General features: G+C 40.9%; 1 protein-coding gene across 1 annotated transcript in view; it reads right to left on the reverse strand.

The window, feature by feature from the left end:
• The window catches only part of Prkaa2 (protein kinase AMP-activated catalytic subunit alpha 2), a gene marked incomplete in the record, with an annotated part of 110,934 nt that extends 96,220 nt beyond the window's left edge, over positions 1–14,714 (reverse strand). The window contains 1 exon segment of the mRNA XM_029563465.1: positions 14,570–14,714. Within this exon segment, the coding sequence (XP_029419325.1) occupies positions 14,570–14,663 (94 nt within the window).
• Between the last annotated feature and the right edge of the window lie 25 nt (positions 14,715–14,739).

Raw genomic sequence — 14,739 nt, forward strand, 5'->3', positions numbered from 1 at the left:
AAGGTGTTAACAAGGGAGATATGGACAATAATGGGGTTATTTTAAGCGGAGGGGGGAGAGAAGGGTATACAAGGAACCTAGGGGATAAAGGGAAAGAAGGAGCTCAAAAGAGGTAGGAGAAAGGTATTACTAAGGGAGAACAGGGAAAAACGGGGGCACCTTAAATGGTGAAACCATGGTGGAAGGGTTAGACAATGTGAGAGATAAACAATGCCTAGCTAGTTTTAGAAAACCAGAGGGAACGACATTAGGCCAACAACCTACTGACAAATTATACATACAATCATATCAAAGAATGTAATATATGTCTAGGCAAGGTTTATCTGAGAGTGTTTGGTCTTTGCCCAAGCTCTATCTACATGGCATATGGTAATTAAAAGTACCAGACTGGTGGAAATAACCTCTTTGGATGTTTAACAGCCATACTTTGAGGCCTATACTAACCTGGTCAGGGGGCCATAAAGGACAGTTTTTGCTCCTTGCCCTCCTAGGTTGACTAAGTTCCAGGAGACTATGAGCATCTCTCAAAAAGTCCTGTAACTGTGGTGAGTCAACTGTCCTGTTGAGTAAGGAGACTGTGGAGACCCCACCAGATGGACCTGAAGCAGTGTCCAGTCTACAAAGAAGAGGGTCAATACTGACAAAACATTTCCTCCATGCTTCCAAGCGAAGCCAGCTATGGCTGAGGAGGACCTTTGACTTATCTTCACGTAGATGGAACTGGTAAAAGAAAGGAGCCAGGGACTCCTCCAAAGCCCATGCAACCCCTGAGGAACAGATCCTCAAACAACTTTAAGAGTAAAAAATAAATTGGTTTATCTGGGCCAACTGTAGGGTCTTAAATACCCAAAAGGAAAGTATAACCAAAGATTAATGGGGTCAATATAATTCCTTAAGAGTTCATGTGTATAGCTAAAAGCTACATAACAAGCAACAATGCCAGACAGGTGATACCTTCCTTTGAGTTATTGGCCAAGGTGGTGCAAGAGACTCCCAGACAGTAACCCAGCATAGAGCTGGGAAAATGAACAGCAGACCCCAATCTTATCTAGAGGAATATTGACAACTGATCATTGCTGGATGAGGAACAGCTGATCTTCCTAAAACAAGGAACTCTAGATAGGCTGTCAGCAGATGGACAAGCACTGGGGAATGGCTGGGGATGCTGACAACACAGTGGGCAGTAACAGGGATGACAGAATATGTGGGCTCCAGCATGTGGGAGGGGAGAGGCTATGGGAGGGTGCCATTTGGGAAGTGGGTATATAGATGCATAAGACTGTGTGGGATGGTCTGTATGATAGACACACAGAAAAATCAACAAATTTAAAACAAAGATATATTTGAGAAGGAAGCATAAAAATTTACTTCATGTTAAATAGTGCATTGGTATATTCTAATTTTCAAGTTATTCAGAATATTCAGTTGATTGTTGTCAGTCACAATATGATCGTAAGTCTTGGTGTGATAGTGAAAAATTTTAAGGCACTGGGGAGCTGGCTCAGAGGATAAGAGAATATACAGCTCTTCCCCAGGACCTGAGTTCAGGTCCCAGCACCTGTGTCAGGTCACTCAAGCCTCCTACCACTCCGTCTCCAGTGGGTCCAACACCATCTTCTGGCCTCTGTGGACACACATACTGACATACGGACAAATAAAAATAAATAAATAAATCTAAAAAAATTGTTGAAACGTCTCATTTGTTCAAGGGTCTCAAGATTGAAAATGGAGAGCACACACACAAAAAATAAATCAACAAATTGTTTTTAAATGTATTATATTTGAGGAGGAAGCATGGAAATTTGCATCATGCTAATTAGTAGAGGTGATAAACATTGCCATTGTAATCTACCCAGTAACTTCATAGACATACACAGGTGCCAGGGATCCAAGTGCAATGGATTATGACTAGTAAGAATCAGATACATACAGATTAGAGATGCATGCACCAACATCTCAGTGTTAGTAGCAAAAACAGTGAAATAGAGATCTTTTTTAAAGGTTAAAACCTCATTTCATTTTATGTCTTATGCGGTTTATAGTGAGCACAATATTGTATAACTGTATTAATTCAACTGTAAACCTAAAATTTTACAGCCAATTTTGAAAGACGTGCATCTTAGCTCTAGAAATTGTTACTGACTATGTCAATACTGTTGTAATGAAATGCTTCTTCTAAGTATGTGGTTATTAGGTTCAACAGCAAACCTAAAAGTTTTATAGCCACTTTTGAATGAGATGTGTCTTTGCTCTAGAAACTGTTATTGAGTATGTTAAAGCTGTAATGAAATGCTTTGTTCTGGTTTGTTTCTTCATTGCTGTGACAAAATACTCTGACCACTACCAACTTGGAGAGGAAAAGGTTTATTTAGCTTACATATCCCGGGTCACTGTTCATCTGGGAGCCCAAGGTAGGAACTCAGGGCAGGAACCTGGAGGCAGGAGCTGGAGCACAGGCCATGGAGGAACACTGCTTACTGGTTTGCTCCCTGGCCCCTGCTCAGCCTGCTTTCTTATGCAACACAGGCCCACCTGCCCAGGGGTGACACCACCCACAGTGGGCTGGGCCCTCCCACATCACTCAAGAAGATGCCCCTCAGATATGGCCACTGGCCAGTCCAATAGAGGTAATTCCCCAACTGAGGCTCCCTCAACCCAGGTGTGTCAAGTTGACACTAAAGCTATCCAGTACATGCTTCTTCTAAAAATTTTTTTAAATATTTTTTTAAAACTTTGAATATCCACATAGCATTCTCTCTGATGACACCTAACTGCTGTGAGAACAGCTGTTCAGCAGCAACAACCTATCAGGGGACATTTCCTCATCTTACTCACAAAGCTACTATAAGAAACAAAGTTAATTTTCTTGCTGAAATTAATCTCTAGTATGCCATATAACTGCTACATCATCTATCCTGGAGTCCACAGAGCACTAACATATGCCGTAATACCCGGCACAAAGCTAGGAAAAGTAGACTTACCATATTGACTAAGACATTAAATATCAAACAAGAATCATTTAAGTAAATTCTCTGATGACTATCCCCACTTTAAATTAGCAAATCAACTGCTGTAGTAGCTGTAGCCAAATTATTAACACTAGCAATATTATTTATGCTTGATATCCAATATAACTAAGTACAGTGAATGTATAACATATATTGGGCGCATCATCACATTAATGAGGCTGGGGGGACAGAAATCAGTTCTGGGATCCCATATACTACCACCTCAAACACACTAAAAAAGAAAAAGAAAAACAACGCATATTGTATTGCACAAGTAAGAATTTAGAAAAACAGGATTTGAGGGTACACAGAAATATTTTAATTCCTTTATTTTCAGTATGGCAATCATATTTAACTTGTTTATATCTATTTATAATTTAGAAAAGCAGTAGTACTGAGTTAGAACATATTGCACATCAGGTTTTACAACATATAAAAAATCAAAATATGTTATTAACAGTATATTAACATTTGGAGTAAGAGAGCAAAATTTGATAAATTGTTTTAATCACATAAAAGATTGCTTTTAAAAATCTAAGATCAAATTTTTAAAAAGAATTATTAATACTTTTAAAGCAAAGGTACTACTAAAAGAAATAAAGTAACAATTTATCAGAGACAAGTATCATCAAACATAAGTCATCACTTAAGCAAGAATAGTGTTCCCTTGAAGGGGTGAAGAAGGCTTCTATTATTAGCAGAGAGAAAAACTGCTTGAAATTCCTTCCTTAAGAGCAGCATACTAAAAATAAAATGGTTTACCACATTTCAAAATAAACATATTGTTTTGCATATTCATTTAATTTGCTTAAATAGATAAAAATATAAATTTTATTCAAAAGCTTTCTCTCATATTTGGATCTAAATATGCTAAGTGGATTTGCTCCCATTTTTACAAAACATTCAACATTGGTACCCACTGACTATCTCTTAAAAGATTTGAGATTGGCTCTTTCTGCTAGACCAAATTAAATTACATACTTGACTTCAAAACTTAACCAATTTTTCTGCAAACATTTTCCCTATCCTCAAGGAAACCACAGGAATGTCAAGACAAATGAGGCGATATCAACAGAAAGCACTGCCCAAGCTTTCAGAGGCACTAGCATGAACCACAAGGTAAGGGGAAACCTTGTCAAGGTTCACAAAAGCAGTGGCAACACAAGTGTGAAGTGGTGCTGTGTCAGCATGAGGAGACAGAGTCCACAGACCTGAGGCCTACCGTCCTGCAGGAGCAAACTGCAAAGACTGTTCTAATTTACACAGCTGCATTGAGGGAAAGTTTCTAGAAAGGTGTTTTTAGCTCAGCAGACATTCTTTGTACTTAAAAAGACTGTGGTTATTCTTTCGCGTCTTTGCGTAAGTAGGCTGCACATTGGAGATGGTGTGGGCACAGCTGCCAGCTGCTGCTCACGCTTCCCCCTCCCCAGACTTTGTCTCCTTCCTTCAAGAGTTGACATGATCTCTTCCAGGATACCTGGGACACATGTATACCGTATCATATGTATACTATATGTTTGCTTACTTGCCTTAGATGTGGTGCATGGGAGAGGGTGGAAGGTGAGCAGTATCTACAGAATTGGAAACCTCTGAACATACCCATTCACAAAAGACAGGAAGACAGAAGACAGGTGGGCAGAAGTAAGCGCTCCTCATCAAGTAAATTTCTGTTCTCAGAACTAGACCCCAGATTATTCTCGGAGTTTAGGTAACTGTGTGTAAGTTCATGAGAGGACCTCAGACCTACATATATTCATGTACTTCTCACAAGTGTGTAACAGAACATACAGTGACTGCCTTGAGCTACGCAGCTGGCTTATGACATCCAAAATTCCGCAGCAGATCACCCCACTTTTTTTTGAGAAGCTGAATATTTTGAGTTCTTTGGTTGAGTATAGCATTTTATTTCATATAAAAGTTTCTTCTTTTTTCCTTTTTTATTGAATTTTTGCAAATTTCATACAATGTATTCTGTTTACTACAGAAAGCATGCATGGGTCATGTTGCCCCTGTGGACCGGCTCTGAATCTCTGAACCCATCTAGCCCTTAAGAGTTCCTACTGGAAAATACCTTTTCTCTTAAATACTCTTTAATTATGTGTGTGTTTGTGCGTGTGTATGTTAGTGCACCTGTGTTAGGACAGTGCTAGAGTTACAGGCTGCTGTGAGCTGTCAGATATGGGTGCTGGGAATTGAACTCAGGTCTTCTGGAAGAACAATACACATTCTTAACTCCTGAAACATTTTCTATCCCTGGAAATCAAAAAAGACAAAAAAATAAAAAGGTCAATTTATCACATAAAATGAAAAAAATTATTTATAACCTAAGGACAAAATTACCCAAGTCAAAAATGATATTGATCTACTTGAGAGACATGTGAACTGGTTTTTATTCAATCATTAGTTCAACAGTTAAGACCAGTTAAGAGCCCTTGCTGTTCTTACCAAGACCCAGATCAGTTCCCAGCATCCATATGGTGGTGACTCAAAACCATCTGTAACTCCAGTTCTAGGGGATTCAATGGCCATCTTGGACACCAGGCATGTTTGTGGCACATATGCATACATGCAAGCAGACACTCATACACAAAAAAAAAAGGAAAAAATCTTTTAAAGCCACATTTGTACTGAACATGTGCTTTTTCCTTGGCATTATTTTCCAAATATAGTACAACTACTTATATAACATTTACCCTCTTTTTAGGTGCTGTAAGTAAATACTATCCCATTCGATATAAGGGAACCAATCCCCACAGACACCAAGTCAGGACTGTACATGACTTAGTCACAAAGAACACTGTGTTTCACTTGGCCATTGTGGCTCATGCCTGTCATTTTAACATTTAGGAGCCAACGGCAGAAGCAGAAGTTCCAGACCAGCCAGAGCTACATAGTAGGACCTTGTCTCAAAACAGAACAAAAGGAATACTGTGTTTCAATACAATTAAGCAACAATTAAGCATTATGTAGTACAGAAAGAGAATTTATTAAGAACGCTTGACATGAGCTGGAGAGATGGCTCAGTGGTTAAGAGCACAGGCTGCTCTTGCAGAGGGCCAGGTTTCGATTCCCAGCACCCACATGGTGGCTAACAACTGTCTGTAACTGCAGTACCAGGGGAATCCAGTGCTTTCTTTGAACCTCCTCAGGCACTGCATGACACACATGTAGTTACACACATGCAGGCAATATACTCATACACAGTAAAAATAATTTTTTTAAAAATGACACAAAAATTTTTTGAGAAAGTGATTATTTTGAGTTCTTTGGTTGAGTATGGCATTTTCATATAAATTTTTCTTTTTTTCCTTTCTTTATTGAATTTTTTCAAATTTCATACAGTATATTTTGGTCATAAAGGGGGTTGGAGAAATGGCTTAGTGGTTAAGAGCACTGACTCCTCTTGCAGAGGACCCCAGTTCAGTTCCTAGCACCATATGACAGCTAACAACCATCAGGAATTCCAGTTCCAAAAGATCCAACAGTTTTCTGGCTTTTGCAGGCAATGTACTACACAGGTGCACTTACATACATGCAAGTAAAACACCCATACACATAATTTTTTTAATTTTTAAAAGACATGGCTCAGAAGAAAAGTGTGAGGACTGGCATTCAGATCCCCAGCACCCACATAAAACTTGGGTAGATGTGGAGGCCCTACTGTAATCCAGTGCTTGAAGAGGGAGGCAAGGGATTCCTCTGGCAGCCTGGCTAGCTAGACTGGCCAAACTGGGGAGCGCCAGGTTCAATGAGAGACACTGCCTCAGTGAATAAAGTGGAGAGTGATTGAGGAAGATACCCAACATCAACCTATGGCCAACACACACACACACACACACACACACACACACACACACACACACACACGGAGGAGGAAGAGGGGACAAAAATAAAGAACTTTCCTCAGTCCAACCAACCAAACAGTGGAGAGCTCATTACAGCTGCTTGGATGTGAGTGTCAGGACAGCATTCCGAGCAGCCCCAGTGTCATGGCTAGTTCTACCACTAGCACAATGAAGCTGGACATGTAACAGGGCATGTGATTATCAATTTCTTCATTTGCTAGATGAAAAGAACACTAAATTCAGGTTACTCTGCAGATAACAATAATAAAATTAAGTGCGGCTAAAGTGCCATACTTAGAATATGGAAAAAACAGATTATAGCTGTCATCACTGAAGACTTACAAATGTGGTTCCCTTTTCTGTTCTGTTTTTACTTTTTTGATTTATTTTGAGGCAGGTACTCATTACGAAGCACAGGCTGGACTGACACCCGTGATCCTTCTGTCTTAGCCTCCTGAGAGCAGGGAGGGGGCCGTGCACCACCACAACCAGCTGTGTTCCCTTTGCCTTACCTTTCATACAGTACCTACATTTCCCCTCTGGTCTTGGGTAATTCAGTTTTCTATTACACTAAAATAACCAATTAAATACAAGCATTTTCAAATCAACTCTTTTCTAAAACAGTTTAATTATCAATTTGTAAAAGCTCTTATAAGTTATATGTGTTCTCCTTTAGGCCAGAACATACTGAGGACAGAGGCTGAACTGTTCAAGGCCTTCATACTAGTGGGAATAAAAAATAAATCTCAGGAAAAACACAGGTATAATTCTTAATTCTTCCAACCGGCTACTGGGAATTCTTATTTTCATTTCAATTTTTTTCTTATTATCTCAAAAATAAGTGGGAACTAGTGAAATATTCACTTAATTTCTCATAATCCAAGTCTGTCAGCCATTATTATAACTACGTGAAAAACAAAACCTAATGTTCTCAGTGAGAGCATCTATTGGTGTGCAATCTTGCTGAAGAACAGTTCTTAAGCCACACCCATGGGTCTTCACCTCAGAAACACAAGCTTCTTTTCAAATGAATAATGGACAGAGGCTGAACTGTTCAAGGCCTTCATACTAGTGGGAATAAAAAATAAATCTCAGGAAAAACACAGGTATAATTCTTAATTCTTCCAACCGGCTACTGGGAATTCTTATTTTCATTTCAATTTTTTTCTTATTATCTCAAAAATAAGTGGGAACTAGTGAGAAATATTCATAATTTCTCATAATCCAAGTCTGTCAGCCATTATTATAACTACGTGAAAAACAAAACCTAATGTTCTCAGTGAGAGCATCTATTGGTGTGCAATCTTGCTGAAGAACAGTTCTTAAGCCACACCCATGGGTCTTCACCTCAGAAACACAAGCTTCTTTTCAAATGAATAATTAACATTATAAATATATTTTCCCTCAACAAGCCTTTGTAAATTGTATACAAAAGATCTATTATAAAATTTCTATTACTTTAGATAAGTTGGAACAGATCTAACTTTAAGAGTTCGAAACAGCTGTTTTACCCAGAAAGAGTGAGACCTTAAATAATCAATTTAGAGGAAAATTTTAGGTGTTTAAAAGGCATTATTTTTTCCTTTGTCAACCCATATAAACTGTTTCCATAACACACTCTAGAAACAACAATACAATAGACCAATGAAGGAGAAAATTCAATTTAGATCACTTAAAGTAAGTTTAAATTATGTATTAGCAAGTAAGATTTTGCATGCTTTTAAAAATTTTAAAACTAGTGTAAGTTGATGAGCAACCTGCCTTAGCCTGTTCCGACTGCCGAAGCAGCATATTTGAGATGAGGTAATTTATTCAGGAAAGCAGTTTATTCTGGCCAGTGGTACAGAGGTTGGGATGTCTCAGAGCATGGTGCCAGCATCTACTCGGCTTCTGGGAACTACCTCATGTTTCTTAATCCCACAGCAGAAAAGCAGGACAAGCAAGTGCACTGGAAGGCCACAAGCCACAAAGGGCAGATTTGCTTTGTAACAGCACACTCTAGTCCACCATAATTTACCCACTCAAGACAGGTACTGATTCCTCTCAAAAACCTAATTAACTCTTAGAGGTCCCACCACCTTTCAATGCAGTGAGGGAATCAAATTTTAAGGTCAATTTTTGTAGGGGTCAAACCCTAGTCAAACTATACATAGCACGAACCAATCAAAAAATGAGCAAAGAATGCATATTTGATTAAAGAGGATATGTGTACGATAGAGAAATGCTAGAAAAGATGTTCAATACCATTCTTCATCAGTGAAATGGAAAGTTAAAGCCTCAATGAGATATCATTTCACGAGAACTGTAACAAGCCAGAAATAACAACAGACGTTGATAAAGAAATGGAGAAAAACCTTGTTGGGCTGTAAAATGGTGCAAACAATTTGGAAAACAGTCTGGCAGCTTCTCGGATAGTTAGAATATAAAACTATAATATGAAGCAGCAGTTCTACTCCTAGGTATCTGTCCAAGATTTAAGAAAATATGTGTTCACACGGTTAAAGTCTGGATATGAATCACTCCCCCAAAGGCTCAATGTATTGAAGTCTCGGTCTTTAGTTGAAGGTGCTACTGAGAGGTGACCGGACTACAAGGGCTCTGCCTTCACCAACAGACTAAATCCCCGGATAGATTCATAATATGATGGCCTCATTGGGAGGAAGTAGAAAGTAGGAAGTGGGCCATCCTTGGATACACCTTGTCCCTGGCCCCTTGCCACCTTTCATGAAATAAGCTTCTTAGATCTGTATGCCCTCTGCCACAGTGTCCCACCTCATCACAACACAGGAGCAATGGAGTCAGGTGACTACAGGCTGAAACCACTTAAACCTCAGTTGAACTATATCCTCCTTTTAAGGTTTTCTTCTTATGTATTCTCTCAGGGAAGCAACACACGCACGCACACACGCACACACACACACATACACACACACAGAGAGACTTCCGTGTGAACATGCATGGAGGCACTACTTATAGTAACCCAAAACTTAAGACAATGTCCAGCAACTGGTATATGCCTGGGAAAAATTATTCTATCCATACAATGGAATAGTAAACAATAAAAAGGAGCAAATCAATGACAATATTGGGCATGAACCTCAAAAGAATCACTAAAGAAGTTGCTCCTAAAAGATTCCATATTCAATGAGCCCAATTACAAGAAATACCCAGAAAAAGCATTATTTATATAGACCATAATTAATGGTCTTCCAGGGTTAAGGGTGGGGATGAGTTAACTGTAAATGTTTAAAATAGATGCTGCACAACTGATCTACAATGATGCCTACAATACTTAGAAAAATTATTAAAAACTGTTAGCGATATACTTTTAATGGATGACTTTCATGATACGTAAAACCTATCTCAATAATGTTTTCAAAATGCATGTGCCTTGGATGGGGGGAGGGGCTCATGAAAACCCACCCTCGCTGAGGAGCCATGAACAGGTGATGGCTCCTGAGGGAGGGATAATCCATCATCTTCAGAAATGTGTCCCAGGGTAGGCTGCCCATGCTTCAGGGTATGGCCTGCACCCATGCACATACCAATATACTGGCAGCACTACATGGACTCAGTGGGTTTTAATAAAAAGAGTACAAGAAGCCAGGCATGGTGGCATACACCTTTAATCCCAACACTTGGGAGGCAGAGACCAACAGATCTCTGTGAGTTCAAAGCCAGCCTGGTCTACATAGCTAGTTCCAGGTCTCCTGGAGCTACAGGGAGACCCTGTCTCAAAAAGACCCAAAAAAAGGCCAAATTATAAGAGTCAGGAGGGAGATGTGGTAGGGAGATATGGGAAGGATTGGAGAGGAGGGACTAGAGGTAGATTTGATTAAAACACATTGTATACATGTATGAAATTCTCAAATAATAAATGAAAACATATTTTAAATGCATATGCTTTACTTCACCAGTGCCTTGAAGAATTGAACAATTTTAGTTGTAGTGGTTTTTAAATATTTTATTTACTTTTTTGTGTATGAGTATTTTGCGTACATGTCTACAGAAGTGTACCCTTGTGTGCCATGTCTGCAGAGGTCAGAAGGTGGCACTGGAGGCCCTCAAACTTGAGGTACAGAAAGTTGTTAGCTGCCATGTGGGTGCTGGGAACTGAACCAGTGCTCTTAGCCACTGAGCCATATCTCCAGCCCCTAGTTGTAGTGATTTTTATAATTGGTATCAAAAAACAACTGTATTGGTTTTACTCTTAACTATGAAACCACATGTCCTAGTTTCATTTCTGTTGCTATGATAAAACACCATTACAAAAAGCAGCTTTGGGTTCAAAGGGCTTATTTAAGCTCACAACTCCAGATTACTATCCATCATTATGTGTAACTAAGGCAGGAACTTGAAGCAGCTAGTCACAACCAGTCAAGAGCAGAAACAGAAGGCATGCATGCCTACTCAAGCTCTGCCCTCTCTGTATACTTATGCAGTCCAGGACCCAAACCCAGGGAATGGTTCTGCCCATAGTGGGTAGCCCTCCACCTCAATTAATATAATCAATTCAATCCCCCCAAGACATGCCCACAGGCTAACCTGAACTAAGCAATCCTTCATTGAGACTCCTTTCCCAGGTGATTCTACCTTGTGTCAATCAGAAGATTGAAGGTGGCTACTATCACACCACAATATCTCTTTAGAGAAGATCAAAGAGTATCAGAAAAACTCCAACCAGCTGTTCATTTGACGGGGGTTCCCCAGGCATAGTTGTGCATGCTTCTAATGACAGCACTTAGGAAGCATTGAGTTCCAGACCAACTGGTGCTACAGAGAGACCCTGTCTTAAAAAATAATAATAGAAATAAAAGTAAATAAAATTGGAACAATACAGAATTAAAAAAATTCATGAAGTGTTTCACATTTTTAAAGAAAATCCATGACTGCAAAAATTCCTATTAAAAAATAAAGGAGGGACTGGAGAGCTGGCTCAGTGGTTAAGAGCACTGCCTGCTCTTGCAGAGGACCCGGGTTCCATTCCCATCACCCACATGATGGCAAACTACCATTCATAACTCCAGTTCCAGGGATCTGACGCCCTCTTCTGATTCTGAGGGCATTGCAGGACATGGGTGCTTTTACACACATGCAGGCAATACATTCATACACATAAAATAAAAATAATAAATATTTTATAAAATGAGTGTATTCTATGGAGGAGTCACTTGATTGCAGAAAGTTCAAACATGAATTTCACATAGACAACAAATACTTTTTAGCATAATTACATCCAAAAATTATGTAGAACATGCTTACACTAATAAACACATCATTTACCCCCAAAATTCTTTCTGTTAACTTTATATTTTAGGAAGCCAGTACTTAGAAGCAGCTGGAGACTATATCCTAAATAGATTTAAATCGTCCTTTGCCAATGGGCTAAGTGATCTGATGGGTATAGTCTCCACATCAAGAGTATGGTAAAACAATTTATTTTGGGGCTGGAGAGATGGCTCAGCGATTAAGAGCACTGACTGCTCTTGCAGAGGACCTGGGTTCCCATCACCCACATGACGGCTACAAACCATCCTTAACTCCAGTCCCAGGGGAATTAGACACCCTCTTCTGACCTCTGCAGCACTGCACAACATGGGTGCACTCACATACATGCAGGCAATGTACTCATACACATAAAAACAAAAACAATACATTAAAAAAATTAAGAAATTTTAAATTTCATTTATATTTATTTATTTATTTATTTATTTATTTATTTATTTATTTATCTTTTTCAGACAGGATCTCCCTGTAGCCCCCACTGGCCTGGAACTCACTATGTAGACCAGGCAGGCCTTGAACTCACAGAGATCCGCCTGCCTCTGCCTCCCAAGTGCTAGGACTATAGGCATGCCGCACCATGCCTGGCTATTTTTATGTGTGTGAGTGTTTTGCCTCATATGTAAGAGCACACACATGTGCAGTGCCTGTGAAGGCCAGAAGAGGGCATCAGATCCCCTGGAACTGGAGTTATGGACTGTTGCTAGCTGCAAAGTAGGTGCTGGGAATCGAACCTGGGTCCTCTGCAAGAGTAGCAGTGTTCTTAACCACTGAGCCATTTCTCCAGCCTCCAGTAAAAGAATTTTTTAAAAGCAACCAAAAGCATTTAACAAAATTTGAAAGGATAGGGGGTTAACATATAATTTACTCTAAATGGCAAGGGTGCTGCTTGGGTAACTGTATAAAGTCATAAAGCAACAATCCTCAGCAATATTGTCAGGCTTTGATGCAGTATCTCCATCTCTTAATATCCATTCTTACAAGAGCTTACAAAAATAATCCTGACTTCATAAGACTTTGAAGAATTTTGCAAATATTTTAGGTCCGTACACGAATACCATTGTGCGGTCTTATGTGGCCAGCTTATTATAAACTTGCCAACTTCACAAACTGCACTATTTTCTTTTCCCTTATTCACTTCTCTCAATAGCATATATATATATATATATATATATATATATATGTACATATATGTATGTATATGTATGATATATATGCTGGTTGTTTATCTTACCCTTCTAGAAAGGAAGCTCCAGGAAAGATCTGGTTTTGTTCCTTCCTGGAGCGCCGATGCCTGGCACTGTGCCTAGCATGTTGAAGTGCTCAATAAAGCTTTTTCATTATACAAATGGGTATTAGATATGTCGAGGAGAATAGGAGCTGATCCTTACCAGGAGTGTCTCCTTTCTATTCAACAGTCTTCACCTGAGGTTAAAAAAAAAACCTCAGCATAAAATTTCCAGACTGCCTACCCAGCATTTATTCAACAAAACAGAAAAAAAAAAAAAAGCTAATGTTTCACTTTTCTCAACTTGCAGCAAAGTATTTTTAATAAGGGCTGTAGTTCTGGATTAAGGACAGGTAATTAAATCCCATGTGACTTTTATTAACTAATAAGAAAACAAAGTTTAATACTTTACTAGTAGTACAGTATGAAATTTCAAAAAGCTGCTTGTTTTTCTAAGCCCCCAACGCAATCTCACCGCTAAGAAAACTGACCTCAGGAACATATATATATATATGTGCCTTAGCAGTTCTGACTTCTTCGGCCCCAAATTCCAACAGCCTTTCTAGAAACCATTGTACACACACCAATCAACCTGCAGCCCTCGGGGTTCCCACAACGCGTGGCGCAATCCCGCTACGTTCCAGGGCTCCGGGCTCGCAGCAGAGGGACCCGCCACCTCCTGGCCCTCCAGCAACCCCCCAGTCAACTCCTCCACCAAAGTCCTGGACCGCCAAGAACCCGCGGAGGGAAGGGACCTGTCAGCAAGGCCAAAATCGGAGGACATCTTGGGCTTCGCCGCCAGGTCTCTGTGACCTTGGGCGTGTCGCTAGACTTCCAGCGTTCTCACCTTCGGGGTGAGCACAGCAGCCTGACCTCGCCACTGTCAGGAGGCAGCCGGTGCCCAGTGACGCTCCGGCAGGGCCCCCGGCAATCAGCGGCGGTGGCCCTCGCGACCGGCGGCGTGGGGATGCCCGCATCCTCTCCCCGCCTCCTCGGAGCCCTGCGGACCCGGCGGGCCTCCCGGGTCTGCAGACGGGGACGCCGGGGATGGAGAAGGGCCGGGCGGCCGGGCCCCCAGGACCCGGGATCCGGACCCGCAGCCCGTCTCCCCGCCCGCCCCGCGGGACAAGGTGCGGCCGCCTCCCCGCTCCCGACCGTGGGCGCTTCCACCTGCCGCCCTCGCCGCCCGCCGCGCCCGCACTCACTCTTCACTTTGCCGAAGGTGCCGACGCCCAGCGTGTCCCCCAGAACGTAGTGTCCGATCTTCACCCGTCCGTCGTGCTTCTGCTTCTCGGCCATGTTCCGCGCGCGGCCTCTCTCGGCCGCCGGCCCTCCGCGCGGACGCCGCCGCCGCCTACCCACAGTGCAGCGGGCC

Source organism: Nannospalax galili, unplaced genomic scaffold (genome assembly GCF_000622305.1).
Source record: "Nannospalax galili isolate Female #2095 unplaced genomic scaffold, S.galili_v1.0 scaffold356, whole genome shotgun sequence".
NCBI classification, from domain to species: Eukaryota; Metazoa; Chordata; class Mammalia; order Rodentia; family Spalacidae; genus Nannospalax; species Nannospalax galili.